Consider the following 16,103-nt stretch of genomic DNA (forward strand, 5'->3'; position numbering starts at 1 on the left):
AGTTGTACTTGCAAGTAATTTCAATGGGTTTAAGAATGCTTTGGACAAGCACTTTTTGCATTGTAATCGGGTCTGAGGGTTTGTGTCTTCAGTATTTTTCTCTCTCCTATAGGGTCCTTGATGGGGACTTGAGTGTCCCTCCTGATCCCTTTTTTCTACTAAACTAAACTATATTGTTAGGCATAGTCTACATCAGGTTTACCACTGCCGTAATCAAGATTCAAATCATGCAATTAAAAAAAAAGGTTATACACATATATATTTGTAGGCTACCTAACGTTAGGCTATTTTGCTAGGTGTACACGATGCACCCCAAACCAATCTTAGCTAGGTTTTGCGTAACTGCCACTGAGCTTATTACTTTTAATTTTTAGAGTTAGAACTTACTGTTCATAGCCTAGGCAGTAACACTAACAGGTACAAGTAACATGCTGAGTAGGCCTATGACCAAGAATTAGTTACCGGGGTACGTGCCTAGCATAAATTGTGACAGTGGTCCATTTATATTCATTCATAACCCAATGTTTTCAAATGGGGTGACAAACAAAATTTTTATAAGGCGATTCTGGTCAGAGCAATTGTCTCAGTTCCGCCCAAAACATTTTAGGAGACGAACTGGTTGCCATGTAGCTTAGCCTATGCCACATTGCAATGTAAGGTTAACGTTATGTCTTACTACGTAACGCTACGGCTAGGCTACTTTCGTGAATCTCGCACGGTATTGAGAACAACTTGTGCCTTAAATTCCAGACCCCGATAGGCCAAGATATCGTGATTTAAGCAAAACTGCTTTCGTCCCGCAGAGCCACTTCTTTTCTTAACCTACGCCTAACATTCAAGCGAAATACTTCAAGAATGTATAAGAAATATTAGTGAGAGTTTACATCAAGTAGTTTTACCGAATATCGAAAGGTATAGTATGTATAGTATCGTTGATGCAGTACTATTGCTGTCTGTTGATGGTTCGTATATGACATACGACATTACGTACACAACAAAGTCAACTCGGCAATGAATTATACGTGATGCATACGCACAGAAGCGTTTTCTGTGGCCATGGCTCCGTGCCAAACTTTTTGGTTTGACGTCATCATTTTTCTACAACTCGTAGTCTTAGCCAAAAAATGATGTAAACTGCAGTCATTTTCTTTACATTTAGATCCAATTACGACAAATAATTAGTATCTGGAGTATAATATATACGTAAAACTGAAGTTTATATGTTATTAAACTTCATTTTTTGACACTGCTCTTAGGATTCAGTAAATTCGACATTGTGACATAATGTACAGATAAACGAAACGGCGTGGAATTCTGTCCCCCTCCAGAGCTGTGACCCACATCTAAGCTCGAGAATACTCTCTCGCAAAAACATACATTGTTCAACGACACGTAGGCGGGATAATGTCGCTGTGTCGGGTGAGACTGCAATTTGTCTCACAAAAAAGTATAAAATATAACAAAGAATATGATGAACCTGTACTTCTAGGCTTGTAGGCAGCCCCCCCCCCCGCCCCAACAATCCATGAAAAAGAAAATGTTTCTTATATACACTCATGTCGGGGATGTCCAGGTCAAGGGCGGCGGAAGCACTTTTAATCTGGGGGGGGGGGCACCGACATCAAAGGGCACTTTGCAGAAAATCGATTGGACTGATGCAGCCTTATATTTAGTACCCTTTATAACTCTTATTGTATTATCTTATTTGTGTATACACATCACTCCATCAACGCCCCCCCCCCCTAAAGGAAATATGCATACTAGCACTGCAATATCCAATGCGCAAATTGGGAAACAAGGAACAAGTTTTCTTTTGAGACAAAATGAAGTGAAATCATGCTAGTTGCTAATGTAGGAATCTTCCGAATTAGATTTTTTCCTTGTTAATATCTTAACAAATTTTTTCCATTCGAAATAGCTTTGAGTTTGACCCACAGAAATTCATTAAAAGTCACGGGCTTAGCCAGGATTTGCAAAGTTGTATGTACGACTATCTGAGCGGAGCGCCACCATCGGTTGGCGCGGAGCGTACTGGAATTTTTTTTCAGATGGCCGGAAACGGCCCTTCCCGAGTGTTCATTCTGGTTCCCTGGCCTCTTGCTAACTTGAGGCACCTCAATTTTTATGTAGAAAAAGGCACATTTTTAACCTGAGGAAAAAAGGGGGCACGCGCCCCTGTGCCCCCCCCCCCGGTTCCGCCGCCCTTGGTCCAGGTATAGCCTACAATTGACTAGTTAGAAAAAAATTGATCGTGCAAAAAGCGTGGTAGCCCAGATGAACTGCGCTTACGGTGGTGTTACACGGAAATATTCGGGCATCATGATGCTAAATAAAGAAAATCATGGAATTGTCGGGCAAAAATTTGAAAAAAAATTCGGGCAAGCTACTGCATATTTATATAAATATATGAAATTCGGGCAAAAGTCCTGAAAAATTCGGGCAGCCTAAGAGGAGAATTTTTTTTTTCTCCTCTTAGGCTGCCCGAATTTTTCAGGACTTTTGCCCGAATTTCTTGTCCTCTGGAAATTTAGGGGGGCAGTCTGCCCCCCTGCCCCCCGCCTAGTACGCCTATGGTAGAACTGACGTAAGTTAATAATTGGCAATCTTAGCTAGACAAATTAACGGATCACAAATTGCTTATTAGTATATAGTTTTACTGTGCAGGCTATATATATTGGAGTATTTTTTCTTTCTTTTTGGGGAAAATGGGAGGGGGGTAATTTGAAGTTAGATGATGAATCTCTTTATTGGCAAAACAGATATTTAAGTTCGTCTAAAATAATCCACTCACACATCACCCAACGTCTCCCCATATTGTATAAATCGAAAATGAAATTGGAAGATTTGAGGGAATAATTCACACATCCACAAACATACAGACAGACACACGACATGAATTATTTCGTAAGTCATAAAAGGAAATTTGCTAAGATTCTTTCATTCCCATAATTCCATTAAACTTCGTGAATGTGAACTATATATAGCTCATCTTTGATTTTAGTTTAGTAGCACTCCTTCTTGCTTATTCTGAATAACACCTGTGGGGGGGTGGGGTGGGTGGGGATCGAGCGTGGGTTGTTTGGATACAGACTATCTACCTATACAGAGTACAAACACCTGCGTAAGTTTGATACAAGATACAAGTGCTCATTTGTAACATTGAACGCTGTATTCTATGTTGACTTGATAATGATGACTGGTTTTACAACCTCCGTTCCCCTTCAACCACGCACATAGACGAAAGTAGTTTGTGGCACAACCCTCCATGTACATGGAGCTATATTAATATAGCTAATTATAGCTATAGCCTAACATATATGTCTCAGGGATACATCGGGTTCCATGGATCCATACGCCAACAATAAATAAGGGGAAAATGACAGTTCTTGGAATGATAATCTATTACTTGAACTCATGAAATTCAGGAACGATGGAATAAGATCATAAAATTCAGCAAACAGAGCAACAAATCTATGCATTAAATTTCTGGGACACAAAACTCCATTGCCTGCGCCATTTTAAGAGGTTGGTAACTCGACGAAGTTTGTGACCTCATAGATAGAAAGCTGTTGAAGTTGTTGTGACTTTGTTATTATTTGGAGCATGAGTTTCAGCAGATAGAAAATATAGCTTTCAGGGTTGAATGGTCTCCATGGCAACATCTTGCGTAACAGGCGGTTGAACTTTATGGCTTCTGCGCTCAATCTATATCATGTTTACAATAAAATATCCACAAACATCGAAAGTTCGTCTTTTGTCATCCATTTGTTTCTATTACAAGGCACATGCCCATCTGGTTTCTCAACTCTTGGCCTAGACCAAGGGATTCTCAATAGGCCCATCATGCAGGGGGCCAAATCCGGTTCTCGAAAAGTAAAATCGACCCACGTTATTGCAATATGATCGGCACGCGGTCCCTTAAGGCCTTATAGGCTTCAGAATAGAGTACCAGCCGATTCTGAAGATTGATCATTCTCTGTCTAGTGAGTTTTGCTCCAAACCGAAAAGGCTACGATCAGCATGTGGCCGTGTTTTAACTGTTTCTGCTGGGATACAGGTTATAAATTAATAAAACATTTAAGAGACCTTAAAAAGATGGGAAAAGTTACTCACGTGCATAGGATTTCGAAGGTGTGTTTGTGTGTGTGTGGGGGGGGGGGGGATAAATTTCTCCTACTGACTTAGGTCGTAGCATGGACCTTTATGGAAGGACTGAAGGCCGAATCAAGGATTTGACAAAGTGTTGTGGTCCTGAGGTCAGTGAAACGGACTCCAATGTAGAGGAGGGGTGGGGCACTCCACTAAACGAAAAACGGGAAGGAATTGTGGCGGCGCCTTCACCCTACCCCTACCTCACTGCCCGATCCAATCCATCCCCTGTATCGAAGTCCAGACCATGGTTACAAGTGTATAAAACTAGCAGCCTAATATGTATAGGCCAGGGTTGTCCAACCTTTTGCAGAGGAGGGCCACATGGAATGATTATGATGAAGGAGGGGGCCGCATGAACCCTACGCTCGATTTTCGATTTTTTGCCCGAAGCCCAAGGCAACAAAATGTGAGCACTGCACTGATAAAACAGATGAATAAAGTTCAGCCGCGCCCCCCCCCCCTCCACTGAGAGAGTGTCACACAAACTGACCTGTATGCAGTTTTTTGGACCCAGAAGGTTCGAATGACTGATTATATAAATCAATAAATCTGCTCACTAAAATTTCGCACAGTAGAGCATCTCTGGCGGGCCGGACGCAACCCTGCGGCGGGCCGGACTGTGGCCCGCGGGCCGTAGGTTGGACAACCCTGGGTATAGGCCTATATCAATATAAATTCAACATTGTAGCTATAGTAAAAAAAACATGCATTTTTCAGAGTAAGTCAATGTTCCAGTTTTTTTCTCTAGTCTTTCAGTTAGTAGTAGTAGTAGTAGGTCGAACCTTCTTGAATAGACTCGGTCAGCGATTACCAATACTGGGAAACGTAGTATTCCCTGATACTAACTCATCACGTGATCTTGGTGAATCCAAACCGTGTAACCAAGCCGCGATCTTCCTCTCAGACGACAGAGGAGCCTTTTGATATTCTGGCAATCCTTGTTCTTCTTCATCTTCGTTAGCTAAATCATCATCATCATCACTATCATCATCATTACCATCATCACCATCATCATCATCATCATCATCATCATCATCATCATCATCATCACCATCATCAGCATCATCACTGTGATTATAATCCAATACAATTGGTAGGTTGGTTCCCTGCACAACTGCAGAGGGCGAACTTGGGTGACGTAATATCTCACCAGTTTCATTGTCTAAGATCGGCGGTCTACAGTACCTATTAGCTGTGTGTACCTCCTCCGTATTTTCTTCTGTGACAACTTGAAGGCCTGACATAGCTTTCATCATACTAGAAGGTGATTCGTCGGAAGGATCTGAAAGAAAATGAAATAAAAAGAATTACTTTAAATCAAATTGCATATTGATAGATAGCTGGAAGGATCTGGAAGAAAATCAAATTAAAAAATAACTTTAAATCAAATTGCGTATTGATAGATGGATGGATGGATGTATGGATACAAATGTCATACAGTTTACAAGTTACTCTGTCCAAATGACAGTGTAACTTGTAATACCGTATGATAGTAATGCTCTTCTCCAGTATTGAGCACTCTCTGCTGAGTGCTGATATTGACTAGCATACACAAGCAAGCAAGTCAATAGCAGCAGAGAGTGCTCAGTGGTAGGAAAAACCAGAAGTGTAAATTAGGAAGCATTTTAGGAAACACTTCAAGAAGCATTTTAGGAAGCATGGTATAGGAAATCATTTTTAGGAAGGATTTTATAGGAAATCAATTTAGGAGGCATTTGAGGAACCATTGTAGGACGTGTGATAGGAAGCAATTTAAGGAAGAAAATTAGGAAGCATTTTAGGAAACACTTCAAGAAGCACTTTAGGAAGCATTGTATAGGAAATCATTTTAGGAAGGATTGTATAGGAAATCAATTTAGGAGGCATGTTAGGAACCATTGTAGAATGTGTGATAGGAAGCAATTTAAGGAAGTATTTAATTATCTTTTTTTTTAAGGAAAAGTGGTGGGTTAAAAAGCTGAAGACGTAGGTAACTCAATTTGTCCTACTGATATCAACGTTGACACTAGATTCGTTAGGTATAAACCTTACGTCACGTAATTAATTAGATACAGGAAACCGACTCATCCAAAATCGACATCGAGTAACGGAAAACATGCTGTTTGACAGGCTCTTTTTTCTGCCGAGTTATTTGCAATTGTTCGGTTTTTACAACGGTTTGTAAAATATTATGTTTTAATATTTCTATTTTTCTATACAATCTTAACTTTTTATCCTTTTTAACTTTTTGTACTTTTAAGAAATTTTTTATCTTTTGCTGTAAAGCGCTTTAGAGCAATTTTTTAATTGAATAAGGCGCTATATAAATCTCGTGTAATAATAATAATAATAATAATAAAAATGTAACTGTTTTACAGGTACCCAGCTACCATGTAAGAACTGCTTTCCTGCACAACTCATTTCATGTCAGCAGAAATCTACCAAACGAGTAACTGGACCCTTGTGTACAAATATATATATATATATATATATATACATATATATATATATATATATATATATATATATATATATATATATATATATATATAACCAAGATAGACGTACCTGATGCACTATGAACACTCTCGTCAGCTCGGAAGTATCCAGCTCTCGACCTACTCAGTTCCTCTTGCAATTCGTCCGAGAGTTCTTTTCGCTCTGAAATTTCGTTTAAGTTGCCACAAAGAGAGAAGGATCGACTCATTCGTGGGGATGCACTGGGGGTGGCTGGTCTACCCGAGGGGTGCTGACTGATTTCATCAATCCTGCGCCGTAGCACCGGTGATCCATCGAGAGAAACACAAGACCTTTGTCTGCAACGTTGCAACAAAATGGGAGATGGACATTCTGATAATTCTGATAATCTACGAGGGGTGACAGGGGGACTCGGTGGGGTGATGTTATTAAATGACAGAGAATGGCTTGCATCTTTTTTATCGCTGTTTATGAAAAGTTTCATGTTCGTTCCAATCTTTAGCTTCCGTCGACTTCTTGCTGGGCTTGGATGGGTACCGCTTGTAGAGGGGATGGCTCCATGCAGAGGTGAAGCTGCAGAGGCTCCAGTGGCATATCTGTTGGTGGTGTTATTAGTGGGCGCACCCACCAGTGGAGGTAACTCCTGCGATGTTTGACGCACAAGACGTTTCCCTGACACACTGACTCGTAAACTGTTTAATATCTCGTTTGGTATTTTGTCTTTGAATATTTGTTTTCTTCCTGACGTCATCATAGGATAGGCTTATATATCACTTCCACGAGAAAATGGTTGAAAACAAAGAACCGAATATACTACTGTTCTCGAATGCTGAGTGTATGCGTCCCATCATTCTTACAAATTAAATCCAAATTTTGAAAATATAATTGGCCAGTCTGTATCATCGCTGTTAACTCTATGATCTGAAAATAGAAACAGTCAAACTTTTGTTGAGGTCAAATGATATTAAATATGCGTGATTGGAATATATCAAGAAATCCGTATGGTTTGTAACGGTCGATGTATTACATATAATAGGCGCTGTGGTGGGGGAGACACACCGTCCAGCAGGGCCAGAAGAGATAGCCTGGTTGGCGGTCAATTCGGGCTCCGTGGAAATATGCAAAACGAAAACAATTGATTCCGCAGAATACGTTCCAAATCTTATTAGCGACTATCATAATAGCACAGTTTTTTTTTGTCTTAATCGATTTCGAACATTTCACTAAGACTGGAAATATTCGTGATCTTTATATAGCTTCAGTCTAATAGGATTCAGGGCATACGGTGTCACATAGTGTTTGACGTCATCTTGACATTATATAGTAGTAAACAAGCAACAGGAGTATTAAATGATGTGGAGATCGGAATTAAGTTTTATAAAAACAAAACAATCATCATCGCCTTTCTTGCTTAAGCCTATATGAAAATTCATACCGTGTTGTGTTTCAGAAAGAAAATTGACACTTTAAACAACATTTGTTACTTTAGCTGGTATTTCCAATGAAGCCTTCTTAACAATAGCCCGCACTTTAAATTAAAGCACGAATCCAGAATTTCTATTTTCAATTACATGGCAAGTATTCCAACATTATTTTAAACACTTATAATAACCCTATAGCAATCGTACACCTATAAATATTGTTTTTGTCATGTTCCATCAGAACTCGTTCATTGTGAGATAAATAGAGAAAATGGTTAGCACCTGTATATTGTAAAAGCTACCTACTGTACTATCTCCGGACAACATTAACCCACTCTGCAGTAGTTCATTAAGTTTGATAAACATTTCTGTTATTCAGATCCACAAAATATGTCCCATCCTTGTCCTATGTGTGATTCACAAACTTGTTGAATTAAACATGGATCAAGGTTATTAATGAAGTTTTTTGCGCAGGCCCGTATCCAGGCTTGGCATAGAGGGTCGTGCACTCCCCTCGGGCCCCGCCGGACAACTGTTGCCGTATCTATGCTGCCATCGAGTGTATACAAAAGCTTCGAAAGTTGCAGGTGGCACGAGTAGTGTGCCCCTCCGTACATTGTAGTTTTCCCGTCTTAAATTGTTGGTGCCCCTCGGCAACTCAGAAGTCATGACTACGGGTATGGTTTAGCGTGTGCACCACAACCTTCAATGTAGTATACCTGACCGTTTGCTGTGAACTACACGGATGAAGTTTAACAGGTTGGAAACTTTGACTTGATCTGAAATCGTAACCGCTTAACAGGGGAACGATTTCATTTCAACTAAGATATATAGCTGTGACTCAACACAGTGGCCACTTGGAACGAAACTATTAAATAATAGGTTGTTCATTGTACATAATTTAAATAAATCGAGAACAACTACAACTTAAAGTAGAAAACAAAACATACTCACTTTTTTTTACAGAGAGAGAGAGAGAGAGTAAACATTCATACTTTTGGAATTTTCACAAAGGACATATTCTTCAAAGAAATACTTCAACGGAAAGAAAAATATCGAGTATGACTAATTTAAACAGTTGAGAAGTATAACTGATCGTTAATCACCATCACAGGACGTATACCTGATAATTCACCGCAGTTACAGAAACACGGCAGTCGACAAACCATTCTCAATATATTTATTCTCATTCATTGAAGTTACCAAGAAAAGATCAGACGCTAACAGTGTTCTCTGAGTGTGTACATATACAGGATTACAAGACCCATCTTAAGACCACTTCAAAGAGAGAAATTGATTTTTCCTCTCTCTTATCCTTTTTGGATTCGTGGGTATCCATGCGTATCGTAAAGTACTGTTACGATACTAACGTGTTATTCTTACTTATCGAGCGGTCCATGGATATATAGGACACAAAACAGACCAGTGGAATGGATTATCGAAGGTCAGTCCGTAATGTACGATTGAACTAAATAGAATCATACAAAACATATATGTCACGTTCCAACAGTCCATGTCTATTCATTCCTATGATGACAACACTATTGTATCTTTCTTCCAGCTGCTTGTACAAAGGGAAGGGCCCAGGAGCACCATGAGTGTCAGGGCCCATGCACCTCCTTCCTCAGTCGGAGGGGAAGAGAGCCTTCGGTTGGGGATCTTTTATGTTCAGTCGAAGAAGAATTAGACCATTCCTCCGGTTCAAGGATGCCCTCCGGCGCGGATTCAGAGGGTATACACCCCCTTTTTAACCTCGCATATAAACACAAAAGTATATAGCACAATAATGTGTTTAGACCTCATTATGGACCACATTGTAATCTAAATATGCACAATCCTTAGGTTCCCGGATCAAAATTCCGACAGGTGCCAGATTCTCTTGACCTATTCTAAAATCGCTGCAGTGATGTGGTGATGTGCGGAGTCTTCCGTGGATTTGGTATTTCTGGTTTGTGAACTTGGGAAAAGGGGTTTGTTTCTGTTCTTCACTTGGTTTCGAAACAACTTTGTTCGTCATGGGCTGCACTATAGTGATGTCGAATGGTTTATCTTTGCCTACCTAATTATTTGAGAAAGTGGTCAGATGCTGGGATATAAACTTTCGTCCGTCGGATGGGGACGTTAAATGGCGGTCCCGGGAGCAGAAATGGGAGCGAATTCACACCCCTGCCTCGTTTATCCTCTGAACACTTCTCGAAAAGGGAAGGCTTGAAATAAGCCGGCGTTCATCCACGATCTAAGACGAATAGGGTCTCAAATGAGCTAATGTAAGGTTTCCTGATCCTTGGGTAACTAAACTAAACCATAAGCATGTGTGTTATTATACCCTCTAGTGTTTCACAGTCCCTTCTATACACCCCAATTATGGTGACGTACTTCCGTAACTAAGGCTGGCAGAAAAATTACACTTCCTCGTAACTATCGTTACTGTCTTTCTTCCTTTATCTTATCAATTTCACATGATATTATTACGGAATCCTTTCTAAAGACTTCTGAATTCACTTAATTGATGAGAGGGAAATACGTCTTCCAACATAATGAATGAGTATAATTAAGAGGAATACCCTCGATGGATATGCATATCTCATTAAAATATTTTAATATAGGTTAACATTTTAATCACCTTTTCGACACTAAGAAGGGGAATTCTTACTTGAATTCAGGTATGAAAGCTGTCATACTCAAGTAAGTAATACTTGATTGAATCTCAATGCAGTAGATAGCACGGCAAGTTTCCGCTAAATTTTACAAAGTAAAAGTAGAAAATATGAAAAGATACGCATGAAATTACGCGCACTACGGTCCCGATGTTAACGCGCTTTTGTATATCAGGGACAGGAGCGGAAGACTTTTTTTGTTGGCGTTACTTTTGAGACTTCTATATTCTCCCCCCCCCCCCCCACCCCTCCATTCCCGGCCTCGCCACTTATAATAACAAGTAAAAATTAATAATAAATAAAGAAGAAAAAAAACAGCAAAAAGAAAGGCTAAAAGAAGAATATATTGATTGGATCAAATTTATTTGTGGTTTTTGTTTTGATGCTCTTCTTTAGGACATTCATTTATATTTTATCAAGGCTGAAAAAATATATCAGGCACATTTCTTTGTTTAAATCGACGTGTAAGATTAAGAAAGTTTTAAAAACAAGTTTGTAGAAAAGTAATGATATGCATATATAACAAGATAATAGGAAAATATGTAATTCATTATTAACATTATATACAGAAGTTATGTGCTTATGGAGACTACCGTACCGTACCCTATCAAACAAGACCCTCCTCCATCACCCCTCAACCCATCGGCAGGGCCAGTGTTAGTGCTGATACCCACCCGCACCCCACCCCCCAAATCCCCCTCCATATTTAAGTCACGTCATAATTAACAGTTTTCCTATAGTGTAATTTTTATCACTTTCTAATATTCTATTTCTCCTTTACGCCTTACTATATAGGTTATATGACAATGCCATCATCAATATTGTGTTTGTATATTGTGTTTAAATGTTACTAGTCTGTAACACCTCTCTAAGGTGTTAAAGATTAAATTATTTAAAATATTACTTCGTAGCCAACATTTTAATGTTCCTGCCTCAAATAACATCCAAAGAGCTTCCAGCTCTCCTTGGTCGCACCCTCAGTTTTGCTACGCTTATTACGAACATTAAACATACATGAATAACGAAAGGCAATGTCAAATATATAAACTCGAGATATATAGGGTATTATATACCCCATATTAGTAGACCAACCGGTAATCGAAAAACTTCCAAATTATAGCCTTCATTGGATATTTTCTAACACGACCTAACGTTTGGATTTTAAATCTTCCGCCACTTTTTCAACAATCATTATTCATACACCTTACTTGCCCAATACCCTTTCAAATGCCTTTCCTGCCCCCACCCCTCCCCTCCCCTACTCATTCATTCCTCCTCTTCCGTTTCCTGCTCAGAAGACACTACTTTAAACATGCGCAGAGCGACATAGGAGTAAAACCTTGGCGCTACACAGAAATGAAGAAGTAACAGACCAAACAATATATATATATGTTTGAAGAGGATCACTATCATTTTACGTCGTTTAACGTATATATACGTATACGGTTATACATAACGTTTAACGTTACACAGCAACAGCGTACGTATACCATAGTAGTGAATTACCTGCATCTGTCATGTTACGTGCAATAGGCATGCTCAGAAACTTCTGAGCGTGCTGTACTGTAAAGTTCCAATTTTTCCCGCGTAAAACTTTAAAGACTGTAGGCCACATCATGCCAAGCATCCACCACCTGGCCGGGGTTCTTTAGCACTTTTCTCCACTGCAAAGTGGTCGTAGTCTCCTGCCATTTTTCTTTCGGCCAGCAAAAGATTAAATCTCCAAGTTTTTCATCTGCTCGAAGTAGATTTCTGTCTGAAATCGTCAATCTCATACTGCTTTCCAGTCGATTTGTTTGGGGCAATTGAAAGAGAAACGATCGCTTGAAGACTGGATGGCGTGTGAACCATTTTCGGCCGGACTGTTGTGAGGAAACTTCGGTACCTCCGTTGTTCATCAAAGTCAGTTTGACATAGGGAACTGCAAAATATAAAGAAGAAGGACAATTAGTGTCAAGATACAAACAAATAAAAGAGGTAACAAATATGAAAACAATATCGGAACCCAAGTGAGGAACCATGGGACCAGGTGTGCAAACCACCCTCCCTTTTCATGATAAAACGGAAATCAAATGTAACTATTATCACTAAGTTACGTTTAGACCCCAACATACAGGCCTAATTTGTAGTCTTTATATGTCTCAGAATGTACCATACGACTACGTTTTAAGTTTTTTTCTGGGGAGAACCCACATCCCCTACATGGGAGTCGGCTTCAACGATCCCAGGAACACCCCTGTCCCAATTATCGGTTATTTATTTCACAGTACAACAAAATATACCGAAGAAAACAGTAACAACTACTACGTGTTTCTCTGTTGAAGAAAGGAGAAAGGGGCAAGCGGTCCAACATTATTTCCAAAATCAGCTATCACTTGTTGGACATGTTTGTAAGTGATTGATCGTTGCAAAGCGTCGTTTGTGAACAACCCCCCCCCCTCCCTCTTCCTCTCTTCACCCGCCTATACGGTAGTTTTAGGGGCCTGAATATTTCACGTGTCTTTACTGTCAAAGGAACTTTTGTTAAAGACTGGAGTGATGTATCTATTAGGATACTTACCAGTTAAAAGTCGTCGTCTGAGTCCTTCACATCGCACAACAGTCACGATCAATTTTCTTCTCATCATTTCGTATCTCATCGACAATAAAACTCTTCCAAAATTCTATAAAGGAAAACAAAAAGAACACAACGGTGAAATTTTGCTTGCTGTTTACGAAATCTATAGCCCCCAGAAAACATTCTCACATCACTTCTATAGGTATAGGCTTTGATATATCTTGTTCGGTGTAAACGGTATCGAATCATTCTTTCATACATATACTTTAGAGGCGTCATGGGCCAGGTCGGGGACAAATATTTCACAGTGCCCGTTTTTTGGAACTAGTTTTCACTTTCATTATGAAAGGGAGAAAACAATATTCTTTATCTCTGTTATCCCGTGAAAACAACAACAAATTTATTGGATATTATTGTATAGCTCTATATGCATTTGTTCAACTTTGACCTAACAGGTTGGAGAGTTTAGTTTATATATATATATTTTTATAATCAGACTTATACAGGGGATAAAAATATGATGTATAGCTTCTCTCTCTTATTATATTTAAAATTGTTTTGATATTCACAGTAAAAATACGAAAAATGAGTACATATCGTCAAAGTCTGAAGATGAGCTATTTCTTACCTTTGAGTTTTTCAGAGTTACTTGGTTGGTAAAAGGACAGAAATTATTACTACAGATATCCACCACTGATCCCCCCAAATGGTGGCCTTTCTTGAAAATTCTTCCGCTCGTGTAAGAGGAAAATCTCAATTTACCGCGAAGCATTTCTTCCGGTGTCACTTTCTTGAAAATAACGCTCTCAGTCGAACTATTTCCATGTTTTCTCGAGACGCAAACCGAGGTAACTGCTTTTCCTTTGTCTTGACCCAATAATTCGATTTTAGTTATAATCTGCTGGCTACCATTCCCTTCGACGGGACACACTGCTGCCAATGATCGAAGTTCGGTTATAGCTACATTCATCTTTTCATCACAAATTTGATACTTTACGTTACATCGGATTCGATGGACAGCCGATACCGGTTTGGTCATTTCTGATTCATTCTCCGATTCTTCAGTGCTGGCAAGTTCTTCTTCTTCAATGTACAGACTTGGATCAAACTGACTTTGGAGAGATTCCACTTCGTTGATTGATGGTAATTCATAAACCGATAGAGTGTTCGAATCGGATTTAGTTGATGTGAAGTCCACAGAATTACACATGGAAGACCGACGGGACGTTCTTATCCTCGGTGAGCCGGCGATGGACAATCGTGACTGGTGCCTACTACCCTTTTCCTCTGACAAAGACCGCATGGATAATTCAATGATGGGCACTTGGTGCGAGAGGCCGGATTGCCTGCAGTGCTGATGCCTCCGCGAAGGGGGAATGTTCTGTATGGTAAGTAACGACTGCGACCTGTCTCTGTACGGAATCGTAAACTCTGGAACACTATCCGTTTTAAGCAAAGGTGCATAAGAACCGTTCGCCGTCAAAGAGATCTTACTTGACTTAAATATTTCGGAACTCATCTTATGCGAGACTGACGTTGCCATTTTTTATTTGCAGCTTTACAAGTAACGTATTTCTTCCGATGTGGATCGTTTATATACCTGACTCGGTTAGGGAAAAGCGTTGTGTAGGTCATCATTTAAGTGTGTAAGGTTTCACTGACGGGAAAATCATTTTACCAGTCAACGTTTGCGAAAAAGAAAACAAAAAAGGATATCTTATATGAATTTGAAAATGGTTTCTTCACAGTATTGATTTGTGGCGGAAGTTATGGCAATTTGATTCAATATTGAGCACGCGGGTCCATTTTATAGTTCGTCCACACATATATTTGGATGCAGGACTGTATATGTATCGACATTACAGACGTTCTCATCAACATTTTCGAAAATAAGTATCAAATTTTCAAATGATAAAATGGTATCTTGAAAACAGTATATTGAGTTGTAATTGGGTCTATGCAAACATGGGTTGTCATTCGCTGCCATACACTATGAAAAAAGTAATGCTAGAAAACATAATAATGCTAGCAAAACATAATAAATGCTAGAAAATATCATAATGAAAGGTCGCTCAATTGTGTAAGAAAATCAAAATAACCCTCCCAAGAGTTATGTATTTTTGATATTCAATTTGTAAACACTGAAAACGTCAACCAATGTTTCATTTCGTTTCAAAAGTTTCTTTCAATTCCTATGTGAACTCACTACAGATTATGATGCATTATTTATGTCATTTTCATCGCCCTCATCTTCATCCTCCTCTTGCCTTCTCCACGATTCCTCCTCCTCAACATCAATATCTTCATCCTCCCCAGACCCTCCTCATCATGATCATATTCACGTGTTCATTTTGAATAAAGTTACGGTCGCGGATTTTATTAGCCTGTAAACGTGCATAAGAAATGACCACATGTGTTGCAAAATGCTCTAAGAATGTGATTTTGACCTAAAGATGCCGAAAATGGACAGCGGGTATTAATAAGCAATCGACTTTAGCCAATAGAATAGAATATCCTGAATATAACATACTGGTCACGCGTTGTCGACCGGGTAAGAGTACGGTTACTTCTAAGAGACATCGTAACATATTGAAGAGCCTATGTCAAACCATTATTACATGAAACTTTACTGCAAACTTCCATAAATATATTTCACAATTGTTTGAATGTTTGTTTTGATATTCCGTATGCTGAAAAGACCGAAATTTTCACGGTTTTTTTTTTCCAGTACAAACGCTTGTACCAATTTTGGGCACTAATTTCATAAACCAAAATGTCTAGAATAATGCTTGACTACCCGACTATTTTTTTATTTACCATTTTCTAAATTGCTACGACAACGCAATGCTTTGTTTTCTA

General features: G+C 39.2%; 2 protein-coding genes across 4 annotated transcripts; both read right to left on the reverse strand.

Moving 5' to 3' along the window:
* Positions 1-3,164: 3,164 nt before the first annotated feature.
* Positions 3,165-9,255, reverse strand: LOC139968010 (uncharacterized). 3 transcript variants are annotated; one of them, XM_071972281.1, is made up of 3 exons: positions 9,154-9,255; positions 6,700-7,530; positions 3,165-5,434 (listed from the first exon to the last, which is right to left on the reverse strand). In XM_071972281.1, the coding sequence occupies exons 2-3, from the start codon at positions 7,361-7,363 to the stop codon at positions 4,953-4,955; spliced, it is 1,146 nt and encodes a 381-aa protein (XP_071828382.1). In that variant the 5' UTR covers positions 7,364-7,530; positions 9,154-9,255; the 3' UTR covers positions 3,165-4,952. The 3 variants fall into 3 exon arrangements, with proteins under 3 accessions (XP_071828382.1, XP_071828381.1, XP_071828383.1); XM_071972280.1 differs by having other exon boundaries at positions 8,985-9,176; XM_071972282.1 differs by lacking the exon at positions 9,154-9,255 and adding an exon at positions 8,337-8,508.
* Positions 9,256-11,983: 2,728 nt separating this feature from the next.
* Positions 11,984-16,096, reverse strand: LOC139968020 (synaptotagmin-7-like). The gene is made up of 3 exons (XM_071972303.1): positions 13,873-16,096; positions 13,248-13,350; positions 11,984-12,608 (listed from the first exon to the last, which is right to left on the reverse strand). Exons 1-3 carry the CDS (start codon positions 14,785-14,787, stop codon positions 12,283-12,285), a joined length of 1,344 nt encoding a protein of 447 aa, XP_071828404.1. The 5' UTR covers positions 14,788-16,096; the 3' UTR covers positions 11,984-12,282.
* Between the last annotated feature and the right edge of the window lie 7 nt (positions 16,097-16,103).

This window comes from Apostichopus japonicus, chromosome 5, assembly GCF_037975245.1.
Source record: "Apostichopus japonicus isolate 1M-3 chromosome 5, ASM3797524v1, whole genome shotgun sequence".
In the NCBI taxonomy this organism is placed as follows: Eukaryota; Metazoa; Echinodermata; class Holothuroidea; order Aspidochirotida; family Stichopodidae; genus Apostichopus; species Apostichopus japonicus.

Excerpts from the sequence above, each read along its gene's own strand:
- LOC139968010 (XM_071972281.1), bottom strand. The coding sequence starts at position 7,363 with ATGATGACGTCAGGAAGAAAACAAATATTCAAAGACAAAATACCAAAC. Across the intron at positions 5,435-6,699 it reads GAGTGTTCATAGTGCATCAG|ATCCTTCCGACGAATCACCT; the intron begins GTACGTCTATCT and ends ATTTTCTTTCAG.
- LOC139968020 (XM_071972303.1), bottom strand. The coding sequence starts at position 14,787 with ATGGCAACGTCAGTCTCGCATAAGATGAGTTCCGAAATATTTAAGTCA. Across the intron at positions 13,351-13,872 it reads TAACTCTGAAAAACTCAAAG|AATTTTGGAAGAGTTTTATT; the intron begins GTAAGAAATAGC and ends TTTCCTTTATAG. Across the intron at positions 12,609-13,247 it reads CAGACGACGACTTTTAACTG|TTCCCTATGTCAAACTGACT; the intron begins GTAAGTATCCTA and ends TATATTTTGCAG.